General features: G+C 32.6%; 1 protein-coding gene across 1 annotated transcript; it reads left to right on the top strand.

Moving 5' to 3' along the window:
* The first annotated feature begins 13876 nt into the window (after nt 1-13876).
* Nucleotides 13877-16272, top strand: LOC114416448 (dof zinc finger protein DOF5.6-like). The gene is made up of 2 exons (XM_028381314.1): nt 13877-14236; nt 14720-16272. Exons 1-2 carry the CDS (start codon nt 14183-14185, stop codon nt 15725-15727), a joined length of 1062 nt encoding a protein of 353 aa, XP_028237115.1. The 5' UTR covers nt 13877-14182; the 3' UTR covers nt 15728-16272.
* The last annotated feature ends 4602 nt before the right edge of the window (nt 16273-20874 follow it).

The following is a 20874-nucleotide window of genomic DNA, read 5'->3' as shown; positions in this document are numbered from 1 at the left end:
ATATTAAATCCAGGAATCGGCAACTGAGTTTTTAGTAACTACCCTATAAAATAGAACTGCTGCAAGTTCCACCAATCCACATTGTGAGCTACTCAAAGCTCCTAATTTATCATCTTTATTCCCATAACCCCTGGGTAGAAAGTTCAATGAGATCGTCATGGATAACAACATTAAAAAGTTCATTAAGTTCAGTGTAAAGCACTAGAAGATCCATCATTAATACGACATCAACATGGATGACATTAGAAACACTTACCGCAACATTGAAGTACTAGACATGCTACCTTGATCTAGATCCTTACAAATCATGTCCAAAAGTTGTTCTACCAGTAAACACCTATTAGTAGCAACTCTCATTAAATTCAACTGAATCCTTGCATAGAACGCAAATGAATCCTCCAACGGAAATATTAATAGAAAAGTTTGAAATATTTTGAAAACAATTTATAATTTAATCTGCTATTTGCTTTAAAATGCAATTGTAAGAGACCTTGAGAACTCGATCATGTGTTGTCAACCAACTGCAGAACACAAACTGCTGCATGGCATTATGAATCTCAAACAACTGAAAGCCCAAATTTGGACCATCATTTAATAAATATGTATTAATACACTCAACAAGTTTACGTGATATCTTCCCTTCTTCCCTGAAAAAAAGTAACAAAAAGTGGCATTGCACTCTAGCAGATAACAATAATAGAAAATATATAAATAAACAATGAATCACAGTAGGAAATACCTGACGAATGAACATATTCTAACAAACCCCTTAACAATGTCTTCTCTTACATTATCAGGATAGTCTCCAGGAGGATACTTTAAAAGAGAATGAAGCGTCAAGATATTGCGGAAGACCTCCTCCTTGGAAGTACAATTGCTTATATTTTTTCCATTCAAGCGTGCTTCAACTTTCTCAAGCTTGAAACATTGCTCAGGATATATCCCAAACATGATTAAAAAGTGGTTTAACTACAGATGACAACGGTAACATTTTTCCAAAAAATAAAAGGAAATGCAAATAATTAAGAGAAGGAGGAAAGTTCACAACGTAAAATATATAAGATTAAAGTTCCTATATTTTTCTTTGGTAGAAGTTTAAGAAAGTAATTAGAAAAAATATCAAATAAAACCTCAAAAGTATACAACTACTAATTAAATGATAAGTATTTATGTTATCTTCATAATAGAAAATGCATGCTGACACTAATGAATACCACAATAAAAACTTTTTCCAAAAAAAAAAAGTTTTACAAATAGCAAATTCGTGATAAAAGAATATTTACCACGAAAAGGCAATAAACATGTACAACGGTTATTTAAACCAATATATTATACATAATAACCATCTCATGAGGTTATTTTTCCTTCAATATAAATATTTTACTTGGAGTTACTGATTTGAAATTTTGATAATATTATTGGCAATTCTAGAGTACAATGAGTATTTTTTTTTCTTTTATTATTTAACCTTATTAACTAAAAAAGGTTAAAGAATTCTATATTCTATATATAGAAAGATATAGAAAATAAATAAAATTCAATTTTTTATACCACAGGTAATTGAAACACAGTTCATTTTATTTTGATTTCACATCAACCACATTGGAACTAGCTATTTATCAGCTGAGTCAACACTCCATTGTAGCATTTAACCACTTGGTAATCATATTAACCTGTTATAATTTGACATAAACCGCTAATTATGCAGTGTAAGCTGTTAACACAATATCCATCTCTATTCTCTAGCAATTGAAGTGTCTGAATAAGTCTACAGAAGTGAGGATTTTCAGGGAAGGACATCCAATGATATAGTGTATAGTTTATTGCTTTAAATCCCTAGAAAGAATGGTGTCAAGTGAGTAACAGGTAAGGAGATATAGAAAATCAATAATTCCCCCTGTCATTTGAGTTCCTAAAAAATGAAATTCCAGAAAACATACGATACTTCTAGAGTGTACAAACATGTGAACCTTTGAAATGCTAAGAAAAAATGATAGGGGGTTCATAAGAGTTGGCTGCAACCCACAACTCCTTCTGCAATTGGTTTCACAATTTTAAATCATGATCGCTCATCTTTCTTTCATCCCTTCAGTTTCTAGCAAATTTAACTCCATTTCAATTCTTCTTAGCTTCTTCTAGGTATCACCAAACTACTCATTGTTCCAAGCTTTTAGTCTTTGCTTAACACCTTTATTTTTTCTTTTAGCACAAAATCAACCTAGACCCTTATGGAGTTTGCTGACCACGACTCACAAACCACTTTTCTGAATGATCTGTCTTGAAACCAGCAGTCCAGAACCCAAAAAGGCTTTGGGCCCTAGTCCACAGTGGAGGATCTCAACATGATTGGGCAATGATCTAAGAAATTCCTCTCCAAAATAAATTGAGTACTACCTTGTCATTTATTAAGCCATTCTGCAATCCACTCATTGAATTCCTTTACAATCCTCTCATCTTGTTGTCTTTGACTGATACCAACTCTTTCTGATGGTCTTGTGATGTTGTTAAAGTCACCTAATATACACCATAGACCTCCCAAGTTGGCATTTCTCCATTGTCTAATTTGCCCCCACAAATTTCTCTTCAAACCTACAGCACACAACGAGTAGACGTTTACTATAATGACTTTTGCACCATCAGCACCCAAATTCCTTCTAGGTAGATAAAACCACAACCATTGAACTTCTTCTCTAGTCTGAAAGCTTGTTCACTCCATATGCATAGAATTCCTCCTGCATTATTATATATTGGTTGTGATTCCCAATTGACATCAGAATCACCCCATAAGGCTTGGCATACAGCCTTATCTACTTGTTCCTTCTTAGTTTCTTGTAAGTGCATCATATCTGCTCTTTCATTTTTTTTATACCAATTTTCTAATTGATGTCCACTTTACCCTCCTCCCCAGCCCCCTAATATCATAAGATATGATCTTCATTAATCCCCCTCCCTATTTCCCAACCTTTGAGCCTCTTCCTTATCCCTTTCTTCCATATTAATCAGCTTCGAGACCATTGTGCCCTCTAAATATGACAAGTGACTCCCAAACTCATTGACATAGCCCAATTCATTACTGCTTCTTTTATCTATTCACAGGTTGTAGAATTTGGGGTTATTGCTAAAACCCCAATTTCTTGATGTTCACTACACTGTTCTTCCCAACCAACCACTTCTTTCAATCCACTACCCCTCGACATTGTTGGAGAACTATCACGTTTTCCTGAAGCATTGTTGTCCTGTTTATTTCTTTGTCGTTTGGTGGTATTACCTGTCCAAATTTGGGCCAATAGTTTTGTAGTGGCTCTTTTGCTTTTTGCACCATGTGTTCCTGGAATAAACTTTCCAAGCAAAGGCTGGCCCATTTAGTTTGGCTTTAGAACATTATTTTCCACTTCTTTGGATTCCACGTGGGTGATTTAGCAAAGCCCAATAAGGGGTTGTCACCCTCCTCTGTGTCTGGGACATCACATGACAATGTTTTTCTTAATGGTTATTTGGAAGAAGAAGTCTACATGACCCAACCAGCTGGATTTGCTGATTTTGATAATAGTATGGTATGCAAACTCAAGAAAGCTATCTATGGGTGAAAACAGGCACCTAGGGCCTGGTATGAAATATTAACCAAAACACTACTGACCTTTGGCTTTGTTCAAAGCAATTGTGATCCTTCCCTTCTAGTGTTCAAGAGTGATTCTGAGTGCCTTTATCTGTTGATATATGTTGACGATATTATCATCACAGGATCATCCCTAGTTCTCATTCAAAACTTAATTACCAAACTAAATGTTGTTTTTACTCTAAAACAACTAGGAAATTTGGATTATTTTCTGGGTATTAAAGTAAAACATTTGAGTAATGGTTCTCTATTGTTGTCTCAAGCTAAATATATTTGTGATATACTTGAAAAGGCTAAGATGGTTGATGCCAAACCAATACTCACTCCTCTGCCCTCTTATCTTAAGTTAACCAAACATGGTACAACTAAACTTGTTTCAGTACCTGTTGTCGATGCTATACTCTATCGTCGATTGTTGGGGCACTTTAGTACATTATTGTAACTAGGCCAAAACTGAGTTACAGTGTAAACAAGGTCTATCAGTTTATGTGAGAACCCATGGAGGAACATTGGAAGGTTGTTAAGCATATTTTAAGGTATCTAAAGGGTACTATAGACTATGGGTTGTCTTTAAAATCTACTTCTTAGGGAGAACCCTATACTTTAGAAGCTTTCTGTGATGTTGATTGTGGAATGGACATGGTTGACAGAAGATCAATTTTGGGGGAATGTATTTTCTTTGGCCCTAATCCTGTTTCTTGGTGGTTAAAGAAGCAATCTTTTGTTGCTCGATTGACTGCAGAAGCTAAGTATACTAAAAAAAACATGATTTGTTAATTTAAAAATATTATTAATATATTAATTTCAATACTTTTCAAGTATAAAATGTATTTAAGAATATCATATATTTTTTATGATTTATTATAAATTACAAATTTTCTTAATTTTTTAGAAAAAATAATTCTAGTCGCTAATCTCAAAATATTATTTAATCTTATAGCGACTGACACAACTTCGGTGGCTATCATCATAACAGCGACCGAAACATATTTGGATGTTATCTTTAAGTATATTTTGGTGGCTAATTCAGTCACTAATGCAAGTTAGCCATATGATCAAATTCGGTCTCAATTAGAGATAGATTCATCTCGGTCACTATTCGGTCCCTAATAGCGACTGAAAAGTTTCGATCGCTAATTTGCATTTTCTAGTAGTGATATCAAAGCCTGGTCTTTATTGCATCAGAACTTCTATGCATTCAATCCTTACTAATAGAACTTCGTACTAATATTACTACTCCAGCTGTCTATGCATTCAATCCTTACTAATAGAACTTCGTACTAAAATTACTATTCATAAATACAATAACAGTTTCATAATAGTTTAGTTTTCTCTCTTTCTTTCTCACCTCAATGGTTTTCTACATAATAATCATTTTTTTTCTTCTCACAGATTGTTATGCACACAATTAATTTTTAACTTATCTTCTCCTTCTATTATTTGTTTATAATCAAAAGGGGAGAAAAGAACAATCATGATACAGACTAAACTACCTCCAACTGATCTGAACACTTGGCATCCTCTACACGTTGCGCAACAATTCTCGCATATATCATTTTTGGATTTCTCCACTTACTTGAGGATATCTCCGCCGACGCAGATTTAATTAGTAAAGAAATAAGAAAAGGCCATGTTTCAGCTGCCCCATAAAAAATTTAAATAAACAAATTAATCATATGTATACACCATTACACCTTGGCTTGGAAAGCATTGCATTGCATCCACCAATGCTTGTAAGATTCACTTTAAAAAATCATCTTACAATGAGGAACTTCATCTGGCCTAATCTTTGCAGTATTCAGTCCAATAAATTTGCAGAAGCTATATGATCTTTCTCCTTCTAACCAAGTAGTTAACAACTTGATCCCTTCCTATTGACATACAACAACAATACCACTAATTAGAATAGAACAAACAGTCCTTAGAAGACGTACACAAAAGAGAAAACCTCTATAATGAATAAAGATCATCTAACACAATCATAACACAGTATGATGTGATAAAAAAAATGAATGTATGATAACATCTGTTTGGAGAACAGGCTAAATGTCATTCTAATTAAATTCACTGATTTCAGCAATTAGGACTGAAGCATCACTTCCGTGAACCTCGTAAATATTTAGCTTACAAAGTTTCTTAATCCCAGCATCTTCCAATTTCTTTAGTAGAACATGAAAGAAAAAACCCCTATAATGAATATAGATCATCTTACACAATCATACAAGTATGATATGATAAAATTAAATGAATGTGTGATATTATCTATTATCTATTTGGCAAACAGGCTAAATGTCATCCTTAAATTCATGGATTGCAACAATTAGGACTGAAACATCACTTCAATGAAACTTACAAATATGTAGCTCATAAACCTTTTTAATCTAGAATGTTTCAATTTCTTAGTAGTATAACATGAAAAAAAAAATAAGAGTGTGTTTGGATGAGGAAATTTAAAATTTTGAGAAATTTTAAATTCTAAGAATTTCAAATACTTTAATTGAAATTCTTTTATTTTTAAAATTTTGTGTTTGGATAAAATAAAAATAAATTGTGAGGGTGAAAAAAATGAGTGCAAAGACAAGAGAAGATATAATTGGTGTGATAGTCCACATCCGATTGATGTTCCATGAGCTCAGAGGGTATTTCTTTAGAAAGAGCATCGTCGACGTGAGGAACGAGTCCTAAGTTCGAAAATGAAATTTCAAAAACTTTTAGATGAAAGAGAGAATGAAAGTTAGTAAGGAAATACGTGAATATTTTAGAAAACTCTTCTATAAGAAGAGAATTTCAATTTCTCACCTTTTAGAAAGAAATTGAAATTTCACATTTTTATTTGTTTAAAATTCTAAAAATTTAAATTCTTCATAAAAAAACATTCAAACAATGAATTCTAGATTACAAAAATTTAAATTCTCTGATAAATTATTTTTTTCAATTAAAATTTTGTGTCCAAACACACTTTTAAGTATGATGATAATAAAATGCAACAACAACTATTTAATTAGATGATCCCTCTATAGTACGCTAGTTCAAATAACTGCAACTATTCCGCATTCGCCATACCGATTTTCTAATTTCTTAGTCCAAAACAACAATTTCCACACAAACAAATCACCTCAATTTCTTCATCGCTACATGCATATCATCAACACGAACAACAACGGTTTTATTTTCTTCATTCAAAAATCGCCGATTATGGTGAGTTTTGAGTGTTTCTATTTGCTGTTGCATGATATTGTTGGGGTTCCTACCTGGAAAGTGGTTTCTGTTGTTACTGCCAGGTAGGAGACAGCATGTTATAATTTTTTTAAATTTCATTCTCTTGGTTCTGTCATTTTGTGAAACTATGGTCTATTATTTTAATCTAACATTTATTTAATTTTAGAAATATATTAAACATTAAAAAGAAAAAGTTAATATGCAAAACTAATATGCAAGTTAATTTGCACCATGCAGATTGAAGCTGGTATTCCTAAAAAAATTATTGATGACATCCAATAATTTTTTTTGGTACCTGTGGGAAAAACTATCCATTACTTGTCTTTGAAGATAGCATGCTTTGTGTCAATCTTTTTCATATCCTTTGGGTTTGCTAACTTTTTGTGTATTGTGTTCCTTCGGCAGGACCTTCTACATTTTAAGCAGAAAAATACAATTGGCAGTTGACTTAGAAATTTAGGAAGAACAATTGAATTCTAAGGACAGATATTAAGATAAAATTTCAATAGTTTTTACAAAGAGGAGAAAATAAGTTTGAAGAATTCACAGAGCAATTGAGATGGAGGTGCAGAAAGTTTTTATCCAAAAAGGTATTTTGGATGATAAAAATATTAAAAAAAAAGGAAAGGAGGTATGTTGAATAATTTAGGAGAGATATGAATAACAATTGACTATAAGTAATTTTCAAAGCCCAAATTGAATCACTTAATTAAAATTGGAATTACTATAAAATTATATGCAAATAAGGATTAAAAAAAAGATGTTTATTCAGTCTTTTGATACCTAACACTACCCAATAGGACAGAGAACAATATCTAACTAGAAAACGACGACGTCATTGGGGGAAAATCTTTGAGGGACATATGTGGTCGGGTGCATTAGGCAACAAGAGTGGGTCCTCAAAGGGCCTCCATTTTGCTGCAAATAATAATAACATAAACACTAATCATTCTTGTTTAGCTATTGCTAGCCAGAGAACAAATCAAGGGACCAAAAAGCAACAAACCAACGACGGAACATAGGGTTCAAATAAGAAATTAAATACATAGTAGTAGCTAGTGGTTTGATAAAGATATTATTGTCCACCCCCACCACCGCCCCATATATAAAAAAAAATAAAATCCAATGACATAGGAATTTGTTTTCAGATCTCATACGCATTTCGCTGCGCGCCGCATTCACCGTTGGCAATGTCGCGCATGCACATATGCATACGTTAGTATTGATTTTATATGTGACTTATTTCTTTCTTTACACATTAGGTGAGGGTGTCTAGTTTTGACATGGTTTGTTAACCTATATGGGTGCCAAGGGCCAACAGTACATATGGTATTAATATAGTATATTATGGTTGGCAATTATTGATATGAAATATCTAACACATGACTTTGTTGAGTATTTTTAACTAATCATATTTTATAAGTTATACAAAACTTAAATACAAGACATTACCTAAAGAGTCTAAGTTCATTAAGATCATATAAAATGTTGATAGATAGATCATTTAAAATTTAATCAGGGGTATAATTTTCAGGTTTTTCAGTATTTTAAAATCTAATCTATATTTTTTGCTAAAAATAAAAAATAAAAAATCAGTAATTAAACACATGGACCAAAAGAAATCCAGATATGCGTATAGTGTTGGTAAATTGTTTTTTTCTTCCCCATGCGCACACACCGGGACCAGACAATTATTTGGACTACATAGATCTTGCTTTGAACTCCGAAGAGTATTTTACTTTAGAGTTCGCACTGGACCCAAGAAATTAATGTACTTCTCCGTAATATATATTGATTGGAATTGGCAGCGGGATCCGGAATTATATGTGGTGCTATAATTCTAAACTTTTTATTCCAATAATGAATGAATATTGGTCTCCTAAGGGTGTTGGGGGCTTTTTAATTTGGTTTTCTTCCATGCATCATTGCTGTACATTTGAAAGGAAAACTTTGGGACGGATAGAAAAGGACTCTCATATGGTGGACCTAAAGAACCAAATTGACTGCACCCATAACGAGGTATTAGCGTTCCAATTTTTGACCAAAATCATAAAGCGAACCACATACACATATATACATAAGTTATGCTTGAGGGAGGATTAGGAATGAGAATGGATAAGATCGGGGGTATGAATAGGGGTTATATGTTATTGGTGTGTAAGAGAAAATTTATGTATGTTATTCGTTCATCATTTATTGGATATCCATTTGAAAAATAATCACGGATTTTTTTATATTCATGGATATCCATAAATATCCACAGATACTTCAATTTTTTTTTATAAAAAATAGTGATTTTCAACATCTAGAAAAAACTAGTGAATTAAAAATCAAAAATAAAAAAGAAATATTAATACAATAGAATTAAAACATTAAATAAATACAGTATAAATTAAATAAACATAAATTCAAAATACAAATAAAATTACAATATTTAAAATCATAAATTCAACAAATAAATTGAAAATACATTATATATATATATATATATATATATATATATATATAAAGGATGAATGTATGTGTGAGGGTGAAATAATATCAAAATTAGATTTTTTTTCTTTGATAAAAATTTTTTTTATAACTTCATGAGTAAATGATACCTGTATCTTACCTATTAATAAGCACCTGTATCTTACCCATTAATAAGCAAGGTATAAAAAATCCATATCCATAAGTAATAGATGCCCATTTAAAGTATTTATCATTTACCGATCATAGATCTTATCACCCTAGAGGATTTGTTTCAGAAGTATTGTATTAGTATTGTATGGATGAAAACGGTGTGCTTTAATGAGCACATATACAATTAAATATACTTGGAGAAAGGGTGATACTTCATGTCTCTTCACATATTTATTTTAAAATTTATATCAACAAGTGAAGCCAATATTTCGTAAAACATAAATTAAAAGTGAGAGATGGAAGAAATTAAATATTTTTTTAAAAGTGTATATATGGTTGAGACGTAAAATTTCAGAGTTATGGTATGAGAAAGGTGAGATTAGTTATTATATACAGTCAAGGGATAAGAATCCCTAAACAAAAGTGATAATCAAAAGAGTCGATATCACCGTTATATATATCTCTGGATATATGAGTTATCATATGATACATTTTCCTGTAGATAATTCTCTTAATTTTTATAAAGAAAATATTAAATAAAAATAAATATATAATATTGAAAATATAAAAAATTAAATACTTACCATGTAAAGCAAGTAAAAAGATTAAGATATGTTTTATTCAAAAACTAATATATACAATAAGTTATACAACATTTTCTATCTTCATCTGTAGTCACCATTGAACAGGAATGTCCTCAAAGAAGAATACATAAAGGGAAAAAACATTATTACATTGTTTATATATGACATCTCCTACTTCTTTCCTTTTGTCTTTTTATCTCTTTCTTTATCTTAAATTCTTAATTGTATTTTTTTTTTCTATAATAGTATTTTTCAAAGATAATAAGAGGAAGTCGTAGGAAGATTTAGAATTATTTTTTATATATTGATCAATATTTTTAATTGGGCAATGTGGTTTTCAGTTATTTGCTTTATCTGTACAAAAGAATGACCCGCGTTTCACGCTTTCGATCCATGCATAAAATAACAATCTATATAGTGACTTATATGCGTATAGCTCATGACAATTTGAAACATTAAGAAAGTAAAAAAAAAAAAAGTCTGTTAACGTTGTACGTACGTGCCACACCCAGATATATCCTTAATTGATACCCTCTTAACAAAACAGGAAAGGAAAAAATATTATATATAGGAAGAAGATAAGTATCTAATTGAAAGGGCGAAAAAATTACAAATTTTTTCCATTAAAAAAATGCATCGGGAAAAAAGTTTCCCGCTTTAAATATTTTTGAGAAAATCCCCAGCTTTTAAAATTGTGCGGTTTTACATGGCCTTTTCTGAACTTTCATTTGGTTTTCTTTAAGAAAAAGAAAGAAAGAACAAAAGAAGATCGAGAAAGCAACTCGGCTGTGGGTGTAGTAAAAACACGTAGCTTGAGAATGAAGTATGTTCACAGTTTTGGAGTTTTTCTATCTCATCAAAAGGTGATACTTATTGTTAATTTACAAGATACCGAGCTATACTGATGCACAAAAGGCATATATATCATATGCATAGCATGTGCTTATATACATGTCAAAAAGCCAAGAGGGTACACTACATCATCATATTGTCTTTGTAATCATTCACATAGAAATCTTTAGCTATGTGCACCTGTCGTGATACTACCGGTTAAAAATATAAAATTGATATAGTGGTTGAGCAAATGACTCTAATTGATATTTATAATAAAACTAACCAATTAACTTTTGTTCATAAAAAAATAATGATGGGAGTTATAACAATATTTTTCATTTAAGTCCAAAGGGGGTGCTTATAATTGTGTCTCTTTCATTGATTTATCTCTCACAACACAGGTCACAACTTTTCATGCAGCATGATATACCTTGTTAGTATATTTATACTTCTGTGCCACAAATTAGAAGTCAGTGCTATACACAAAAATTGTAGTACTGTATAATATTGGAGTTAGTGTTTTTGTCTTGTGGCTGTTGTGACCCTTTACCAACCAACGGGCATTCACTAATGCATGATATTTTGTACTATTCTCTACAGCAGAAGGTAACAAGCAACAAGTACCTAGAAGGGAAGAGTACAAGCACATACACTGAGTAGCAATGATAACATGCTTATGATTGAGACAATAATAAATCCGCATCTTTGTATTAAAGCAGATAGAAAACGCGCGACCATCCAACGGGAAAAGAAAGAGATCCATATGCACAAGAAGGAATTTAAGTTATGATATACAAATATTCTTTAATTTTAAACACTTCTTCCATGTTTTTTTTTTTTTTTTATCACATCATAAATTTTATCATATTTATATTTTTTTTCTTATTTTCATCTCTTTTTTCTAGATATTGGATATATAAGTTAATGGATATTTATCAAACATTTTTCTTTAGCTATAGCTAGGAATTGAAGTGAGGTGAAGGCAAGTAACGTGGGAAGACACACACTTTATTCACCTGACACTGCCATATGTACTTTGGTTCCTGTAGACCAGTGGGGTGTGTTCCTCACGCCAACTATATACTATATATCCTACATGGCTATTCATCTTCTACTTAGTGGATAAAGATAGCATCCTCGTTTCTCTTTCGGGTGTCACCCTTATGATGAAAGCTTTTCAGTTTATTCCCTAGCACCCCACACCAACCCGCCTACTTGTGGAATATCAGTTCAAAGTTTGAATTTAACACTGCTAAACGAATTTGAAACAAAGAATATATAAAGAGATACAAATGATAGATATTGTATCTACGAAGACAATTGCAAATGCAAAGATGGCATGAAAGATTTTTTTAAAAAAATATATATATTTTGTTAAAAGAAGATAGCATATATATATATATATATATATATATATATATATATATATATATAAACATTATGACATGATTAAGAGATGATATTGTTTCTTAAATATGTGATTATTTAGGAGTTCAATTCCTAAATTTATATATATGAAAAATATCTTAAAAATGTCAATTTCTTAAAAAGATTTCAATATCTTAAAAGATCAATCCTTAACTCTCAACAAGTTGATGGAAGTATCCTAGGTTCACTAAAGAATATATATCTCAATCTGAAGGTTTTAATTTTAGAATAAAAATATCAATTCAATTCATAAAAGTATCACTAGTGGTCAAATTAATCTCGATATTACAAAAAAAAAAATCAACAAGTCAATTTCAACATTCATCACTTAATTTGATTTTTAAATTTCACATAATCGATTATTAACTTGCTTTAAATTATTAAAAAGTCTCACATTATTTATCTCAATTCTTGAAACAAAATGTATATATTTGTTGGCCACCTTTATTTAAAATCAATTAAATTTTAAGATGAAATATAATATGTATAAACAATCTGTAATTGATCTTTGTGAATCGTCTATTCTAACAGGCGTTTCTGTGGAGAATAGTGGCGGAAAGTTTCTAATATTCTTGAAATACACTTAGCTTGTACATGACTAACTGACGCCAATTGATTTACAATGAAATATGACAGAAATATCACTAAATGAGTTATTATTTTAATGCCCTTGGACAACGAATAACAACATAAGATAATTATTAAGTGTCAAAATCAATGATTAAATTAATTTTTTAATGTCCAAAACAAATGTATCAGCTTTGCCAAATTAAAGACTAAATAGACATCTTTCCCATAATCAAATTAATGTTTTCCTTTTCTTGATTTTAAAGTAGAGAGGTTCACTTGTCTAGGGAAAGAAAGAGGCATGGGTGCACATGAGAAGCATGGATGCAAGCAAATGAGCAATGGCGCGTGTGTGTGCAAAGTGAGAATATATCCCTTGCTTGTGGGAGGAGGTTGAGTGGGTCCAAAATGGTGTGTATTGTGTGTGTGTGTGTGTTTGTGGGGCTTGCAAATAGAGTGCTCTTTCGGTATGCGTTCTTTATCGGGGACCCAAATATTCTTCGCTCAATCTTCTGTCACGTCACACACTACTACCGTCACGTATATATATATATATATATATATATATATATATATATATATATATATATATATATATCAACGCCTCTCATTGGGCCACGTCACCACCTCCCCAAGATCCGACCGTTCATTCTGATTTAGTCAAGTTGAGGCTAATTAAGCTATTGGCATTAGACCCAATCAAGTGTAATTGAATTAGTAACACACTTTGAGTACCAGCAAGAATTTAAATTTTACACTCTTAAGAAAAAATAATAAATTTTAAATTTGATTAAATTTTAATTAAAAATTAATATTATAATGAATCCAAAGAATTAAAGCATGTAAAAATATTTTAGGGTATCATTAAAGAACATAACACTCTAATCACTGTAGTACCAAATAAAAATAAAGCTATTGGCATTAGAGAGACAGGTTGAGGCCCACCATTGTTGTCACCGACGGGGTTTCTCTCACTGTAGCTCTGAGACAAAATGCCTCCTCTCACTCACTTCTATCACCTTTTTCTTCCTTCTTATTCACTGTCCCGTCCCATGTAGCAACCACACACACACACACATATTCTATCGCTACAATCATCCCTCTCTTCAATTCATTCCCACTTAACACCTCACTTCCACATCATCACATTATTCCTCTTCCTAGCTACTATCTATCTTTCTTCATGATCTTGTGCAATGCTTTTCATGACAAACTGCAAGTAGCTGCGTGGCACTTTAGTTTTATAAACACTGCTTGATCAGAAGCTGAGGTTGTGGTATTCACTGTTGTTATCACAAAACACCGGTGAATGGGTCTATCTTCTTTGCACGTCTGCATGGATTCATCAGATCATTGGTTGCAGGTATAGTATATATACATATTACATACCATGGCACATGCACATGAAAATGTACACTATTTTGCCTCTGATTTTTTCTTTATCACAAGAGAGAATGAAGCATATCGATTAATTCTTCTTGCTTCTCAATTCTAACTCATTGGTAAAATAGCAGTTTGGGAGAGTTTTTGTTCAAGGTTGATTTCTAGTTAGTTGAAGTTACTAATTAACAACGTGTCTTGCATTGCACCCTGCATCCCTTTTTATTTTGCATTGTGAGTTGGACCAAAGGGAAATTAAAGGGGGTGAAAAAAGAAGAGAAAGCTAGCCAAAGGAAAAGAAAATTAGGAAGAAGAGAACAAAAAGAATGAAAAGAAAAAGACATTTTAAAATCCAACAAAGACAAATTTTACAGTACGTATAAAACCACCACCACATTTTAATTTCTTTGGTTATGATATATATATTAAATATTTCTTGTTTGCTTTATGCAATTTAAAATGTCAGGGCACAATTCACGAGGAGTCTGGGATGGATTCTTCTTCTTCACCCTCTGGGGACATGCTTACATGCTCAAGGCCCATGATAGAGAGGAGGCTAAGACCCCCCCATGACCTTGCCCTAAAGTGCCCTAGGTGTGAGTCAACCCACACCAAGTTCTGCTACTACAACAACTACAGTCTCTCTCAGCCAAGGTACTTCTGCAAGACCTGCAGAAGGTACTGGACCAAAGGTGGCACTCTTAGGAACATTCCTGTTGGTGGTGGCTGCAGAAAGAACAAAAAAGTCTCTGCCAAAAAATCCAATAATGACCACCAATTAGTTAACAACAACAATAGCCCAACACAGCCTCCACCCTCCTCCTCCTACCACCACCACAGCCACCCCAAAGACCTTCAACTTTCCTCCTTCCCAGATGTGCAATTTTCCCACCTCAGCAACTTGCTTGGGACCAATATTGCAAACCCTAGTTTCATGGAGGGCAAATATGGAATTGGCATGATTGAGAACCCTAGGCCTATTGACTTCATGATGGAGAGCAAGCTGGAGGGCATAATTGGGAGCGGTAGTAGTTCTAGGAATAATTTTGATTTTTTTGGAAATAGTGACATGTCTATGGGTATGACTAGTGTTGGGCTGGGAGATATGAATAGTACTCAAAATGGGTTGCCACCAAATTTTCATCATCATGGTCTTTCAGCATTTGGTGGCATGTCTATGTCTATGTCCCTTGATCATGGCAACAACAACAATAACAGTGGCGGCAATGGTGGTAGTAATAACTACTTAATGGACTCTTGCCAGCGTTTGATGCTGCCGTATGCCAGCAGCAATGAGGACCATAATGCCCCTATTGATGTGAAGCCAAACCCTAAACAGCTATTGTCCCTTGAATGGCAAGACCAGGGTTGCTCTGATGCGGGAAAAGACTCATTTGGGTATCTCAACGGCCCAGGATCATGGACTGGCATGATGAACGGCTATGGATCTTCCACCACAAACCCTTTGGTCTAACAAGGCAATCTTCAAATCTCAAGTCACAAATCATTGATCATGATCATGATGCATGGATATACATATGATCAACGGCTAAGCTCTCTCTTAGCTTTTGGTTAACTTGATCAATGATCTAGTCAATGATCATCAATCATCACTTTCCCTACGTATAATCTATATTATATGATATTATTATTATATTATAAATTAAGTCTTTTGATCATGGGAGGGTTCCTCGTATTTTCCTGTGTAGTGTTTCTCTATTCTAGGGTGGTCTTATTCTCAGGTTTCTATTGACTTAACCAAGAGAGTGGTGTGTGAAAGAGAAGCTTCAGAGTCCAATTCGACTGCCCTTGGTGCGTTACCTTTTGGTTTATGATATTATATATCTATTTGTGTCTTTGTGTGCGACACGTCATGAAAAGCTTTAGGATTTATGCTGTAACATCGAGGAAGATATGATAGTTCTTTTTTTTTTTTTTGTTTCAGTTAAAAAAAATGCAGTAAGTACTATATTATCTTTTATGAAAAATCTCTGTCTCTATGCTTGTGGGGCTGTTAAATTGTTCATGTCCTTAAGATTACTTGCTAGTGTTCTGACTTCAATTCCCTTATTCTCCTTTCCTTATTAGATGTTTTTAAGTAATTTTTGTCAAGAGTTCTTTTTTTTTTTTTTTTTTTTTTGAGGAGGTCAAGAGTTCTCATGGAGTGGAAGCTTTTAATTGTGAATATTGATTACTGAATATTCCGTAACTCTTGCATGGGATGGGACGTGTCACGTGTTTTGATCTAACTTGGAACGCTTAAGACTGGAGGAAAAAGGATAATAACGTGCATTTGAGAGTTAAGACATATATGAAACATCGGAATGAAAGTTATTTTAAGCTTGGCTAATTAAAACGAAAAGAAGTGTAAAGCAATTTAAATTGAAATACGTACAGCATATTGCGCGCGGGATCCATATAATTTCTAGCCCTGTCCTTTAGTGTGAATTTTATATATGTTACTTCAACTCTCTTTTATTTATAAAGAGATGACTTGAAGTAATAGTAGAGAGTTATATATCATTATTCTTCATTTTATTTATCAACTCTTCCTTTCGTTATTGTACTTTCACATCTCCTCTTGAATTAAACATTCATCTTTTCATAAAAAGTATTGTCATTTGTACATCTAAATCCACACGCTTATTATCTCTCTTAAACTTGTTTAATATTTCTTTTCAATACGAAATTAATTTTTTTGTACCAATACTTCACTTACAGAGAAAATATTTTTTTATTGATTAAATAAAAAGTTAAGAAAATAAATTAATGAAAAGTATAGTTTGATGAAAATGGTGCCGTTTTTTTTTAATAATTACTAATACTGATATCTATTAATTGTATTTGGAGAACAAATGGGAATATATGACTTTTTCCCCTTTTTTATTTATTCAAAAACTGCATGAATGTGAAATTTTAAGTACAAATGAAACATTATTTTTTTAAGTGAAACATTTTGTTTATTGAAGATGATACTTTACCAGTTTACCTGTTATAATATTGATTTCTCCAACTACCAGCATATGACCAAAATTTAATGTTTCCTTTTTATGCGTTAACGGATCCATTATTATATAGTAATACTTACGTTACGTACGTCAAGCTGAAAAAGTAATTAGCTTAGTTTTTTAATGAGAATTCTGCTGCTTTCGTGGTCCTTAATCCATGTGGCACTCGATAACTAAGAGGATATTTGAACCTAAATTGTTTAATTTATAGTATGTTTGAACCTAAATATGATTGTAAAACACAAAAAAGTTAATAGGATGTTTGAACATACCACTAGACCAAATGCCCAGGTAATTTGAACATCAAAATACCCATTATTAATTTATAGGCATTTCCATTCATTAATAATTTTCAAAATTGCACAAAATCTAATGTACTAAATATTAATTTGGAACATTAATATCTTTTTCATGATTTTCTTCTTGGCAACGAAAATTGAATATAAGAGAATGTGAACAATTTTTTTCATTTTTGTCTTATGTATTTAAGAAGTTTAACATTCTTTTCAAACGATAACAAAAAATAACAAAATCTTATTTCACTGGGTAAGATAGATTATATAAATCACATGATCTCAGTTGGCTTGGTCAAAAAACCAAAATTTTAGAAATATTATTTATATTATGTTTCTATAAAAAGAAAGAGACATTGTTTACGTGTTTCCAAGGTCGAAAACAAGAAAGGGGAGCTTTTTTAATTTTTTATGCATATATATTATTTTGGGAGTTAAATAATAATATTTAGGTGTTATTTTTTTATATAAATACTCTATTCATCTTTTATACACTATTAGAAAAATGTTGAATAATGATAAATAGTGACTGATTTTAGCAACTGAAAATATCGTGGGGAAGTTTTGGTACAACCTAGGTAGTCGCTAATTTAGTCACAATATGGTTTAAACTTTCTAAAATGAAATTTGGAAAAATGGCGATTGATTTGGTGACTATTCTATTAAGTGCTTCAATGACTAATTTAATTTCAGTCTCTAATACAGGAATAGTGACTGAATTTATTTTGATCATTGATTAACAAAAAATCTTTATTACTTAGCAACTAATAAGGCCCAAGTATAACACTATGAGTGACCAAGACCCATTAAGGTCCAAATATAACACTAATGAATCAAAGCCAAAGTATAACATTAATGATTGATCAAGACTCAATAAGGTTCAAATATAATACTAATGATTGAGCAAGGCCCATAAAGGCCCAAGTGTAATATTGATGATTGATCAAGGCCCAAGTACAACCCTTAATAATTGATCAAAGTTCAATAAGACTCAAATATAATACTAATGATTGACAAAGATCCATTGAGACCAAAGTGTAACCCTGATAACTAATCAAGGCCCAAGGTCCAAATATAACACTTATGATTGATCAAGGCCTAATAAAGCTCAAGTGTAACCCTAATGATTAAACAAGGTTTATTAAGGCCCAAGTATACCACTAATGGCTGACCAAGGCCCATTAAGGCTCAAATATACCACTAACAACTAACCACGGCCCAAAAAGGTCTAAGTATAACACTATTGACTAACCAAGGCCCATTAAGGTCCAAGTATATCACTAATGACTAATGAAGACTCAAGTGTAGCACTAATTATTATTCAAGTGTAACTCTTGATGATTGATCAAGGTCCAAGTGTAACTTCAATGACTTACCAAGGCCCAATAAGGCCTAAGTATCACACCAATGATTGTTCAAGGCCCATTAATGCTAAAGTGTAACCTTAATGACTAATCAAGGCCGAAGGCCCAAGTATAACACTTATGATTGATCAAAGTTCAATAAGACCAGAGTGTAACCCTAATAATTAACCAAGATCCAATAAAACCTAAGTATATCACTGATTACTAATCAAGGCCCAAGTGTTGTACTTATGATTGGTCTAGGCTCAATAAGGCCTAAGTATAACCCTTGATTATTGATCAAGGTTCATTAAGACCTAAGTATAACACTAATGAGTAACCAAGTCCAATGAATCCCAATAAAAGAAATGAAAAATATGATTGACCATTGAACTTTGTGTTACAATTAGGTATATATAGGCTTAGATAGCTACAGCTATCAATAACTAACCTACTAACTAACTCAGTGTAGTAAGCTAACACCTAACTAATTCACTTAGCTGAGAGTGCAGTTGAATACTTTAACTCTCTGTATAATACCCCTTAATAAGTAATGATGATGGCATTGAGGATGCTTTTGCATGAAAGTATAGCCTTTATGGTAACTTCTCAGTAGCTTCATCCTATTTGAGGAACTACAACCACAATGAACCCACCGATGTTGTTAGCAAGATATTTGGAGATGGCCAGGACTCGAAAGAATTAAATGTTTCTTCGGGAAAGTGGGGAAAAAGTTCTGGTCACTAACAACTTCAGGTGGTCCAGGGGCTTGGCAGAGACCGACAAATGCTCTCTATGTTCAAATGATAGGGAGTCCTTGATGCATGTGTTAAGAGATTGCCATAAAGCCTCAAGTATTTGGAGAACAGTCGTGCCCCTCCCAAAGCATCAGGAATTTTTTGCAAATGATTGTCAGGAGTGATTACTTGAAAACCTCTCTATTTCCAATCCTCCCTTCCCGCATTGGCATATTCTCTTTGCTGTCATCTTGATTAACATCTGGGAAAGGAGAAATAAATGGATTTTTAATGGGAAATGCTAGCTATATGCTAATAATATTGTCCATGCGCTGGACCAAGACCAAATCCATCATGCTCTATTCGGCAGCATCTAATATGTTACTTCATTGGATCCCCCCCCCCCCCCCCCCCCAAGAGTGGTTCAAGCTAGAAAATGTGATGGGGACCTGTCTTCTTCATCCAATGTGGATGAGTGCTTAGGAATGAGAATAGAGGCTTCATTTTCGGCTTCTCCCCCTTGTTCTATTGTCCAGGCAGAGCTCCAAGCGATTCTGAAGGGCCTGCAAAAAGGTTCCCCAATGAACCATCCCTTGGCCCATGTTATTCATAGTATATGGAAGGTTTACCCCCCCTACTCTCACATAGTTTGGTAACATTCTTTTAGGGAAGCAAACTCAGGAGGGGATGCCTTGGCAAATCACGCTAATAGTCTTCTTTTTGGTTGTAAAGTGTTTTATTCGCCCCCTGCTTCCATTTCACTCTCTTTGCTTGTTCATATGTCAGCAATTTGCTTTGTAAGGTGATCTTGTTTGTTTTTCTGGCTGTTTTGGTCCTTTGAGAATAATAATTAAAAAATAATGCTAGTGTAAAAAAAATACACACACATGGAATTTTGTCATGTTTGGTGAAACTATTGACAGTTTTTTGGATTTTTATTACTATGCTCTAGACTTTTACCTCCACTGTTTGGAAGGGAAGACATTTGAGTTTCTACATATTATGCTCTTTGAACAACTAGATTTAGACGAATGAGGTATATACATTTGATCAATTTTGACCTTACAAGAATATCTGGAGTTCAACATGTCTGGAAACACAGGAGAACATTCTGTTATTGATATTATTACCGGTATCCAATACTGAATTATTCATAACATTACTGTACTCTTCCTGTTCATTACAGGTTAGTTATTTGTCAACACGGGTCTACTTAGTAAACTATATTTTAATTGTAATA

The sequence above is a fragment of the Glycine soja genome, chromosome 6 (assembly GCF_004193775.1).
Source record: "Glycine soja cultivar W05 chromosome 6, ASM419377v2, whole genome shotgun sequence".
NCBI classification, from domain to species: domain Eukaryota; kingdom Viridiplantae; phylum Streptophyta; class Magnoliopsida; order Fabales; family Fabaceae; genus Glycine; species Glycine soja.
The sequence above is the reverse complement of the archived record's forward strand: the minus strand, read 5'-3'. Positions and strand labels throughout refer to the sequence as shown.

Coding starts and splice junctions, on each gene's coding strand:
- LOC114416448 (XM_028381314.1), top strand. CDS start 14,183: ATGGGTCTATCTTCTTTGCACGTCTGCATGGATTCATCAGATCATTGG. Junction 14,237..14,719: donor CATCAGATCATTGGTTGCAG/GTATAGTATATA, acceptor TTAAAATGTCAG/GGCACAATTCACGAGGAGTC.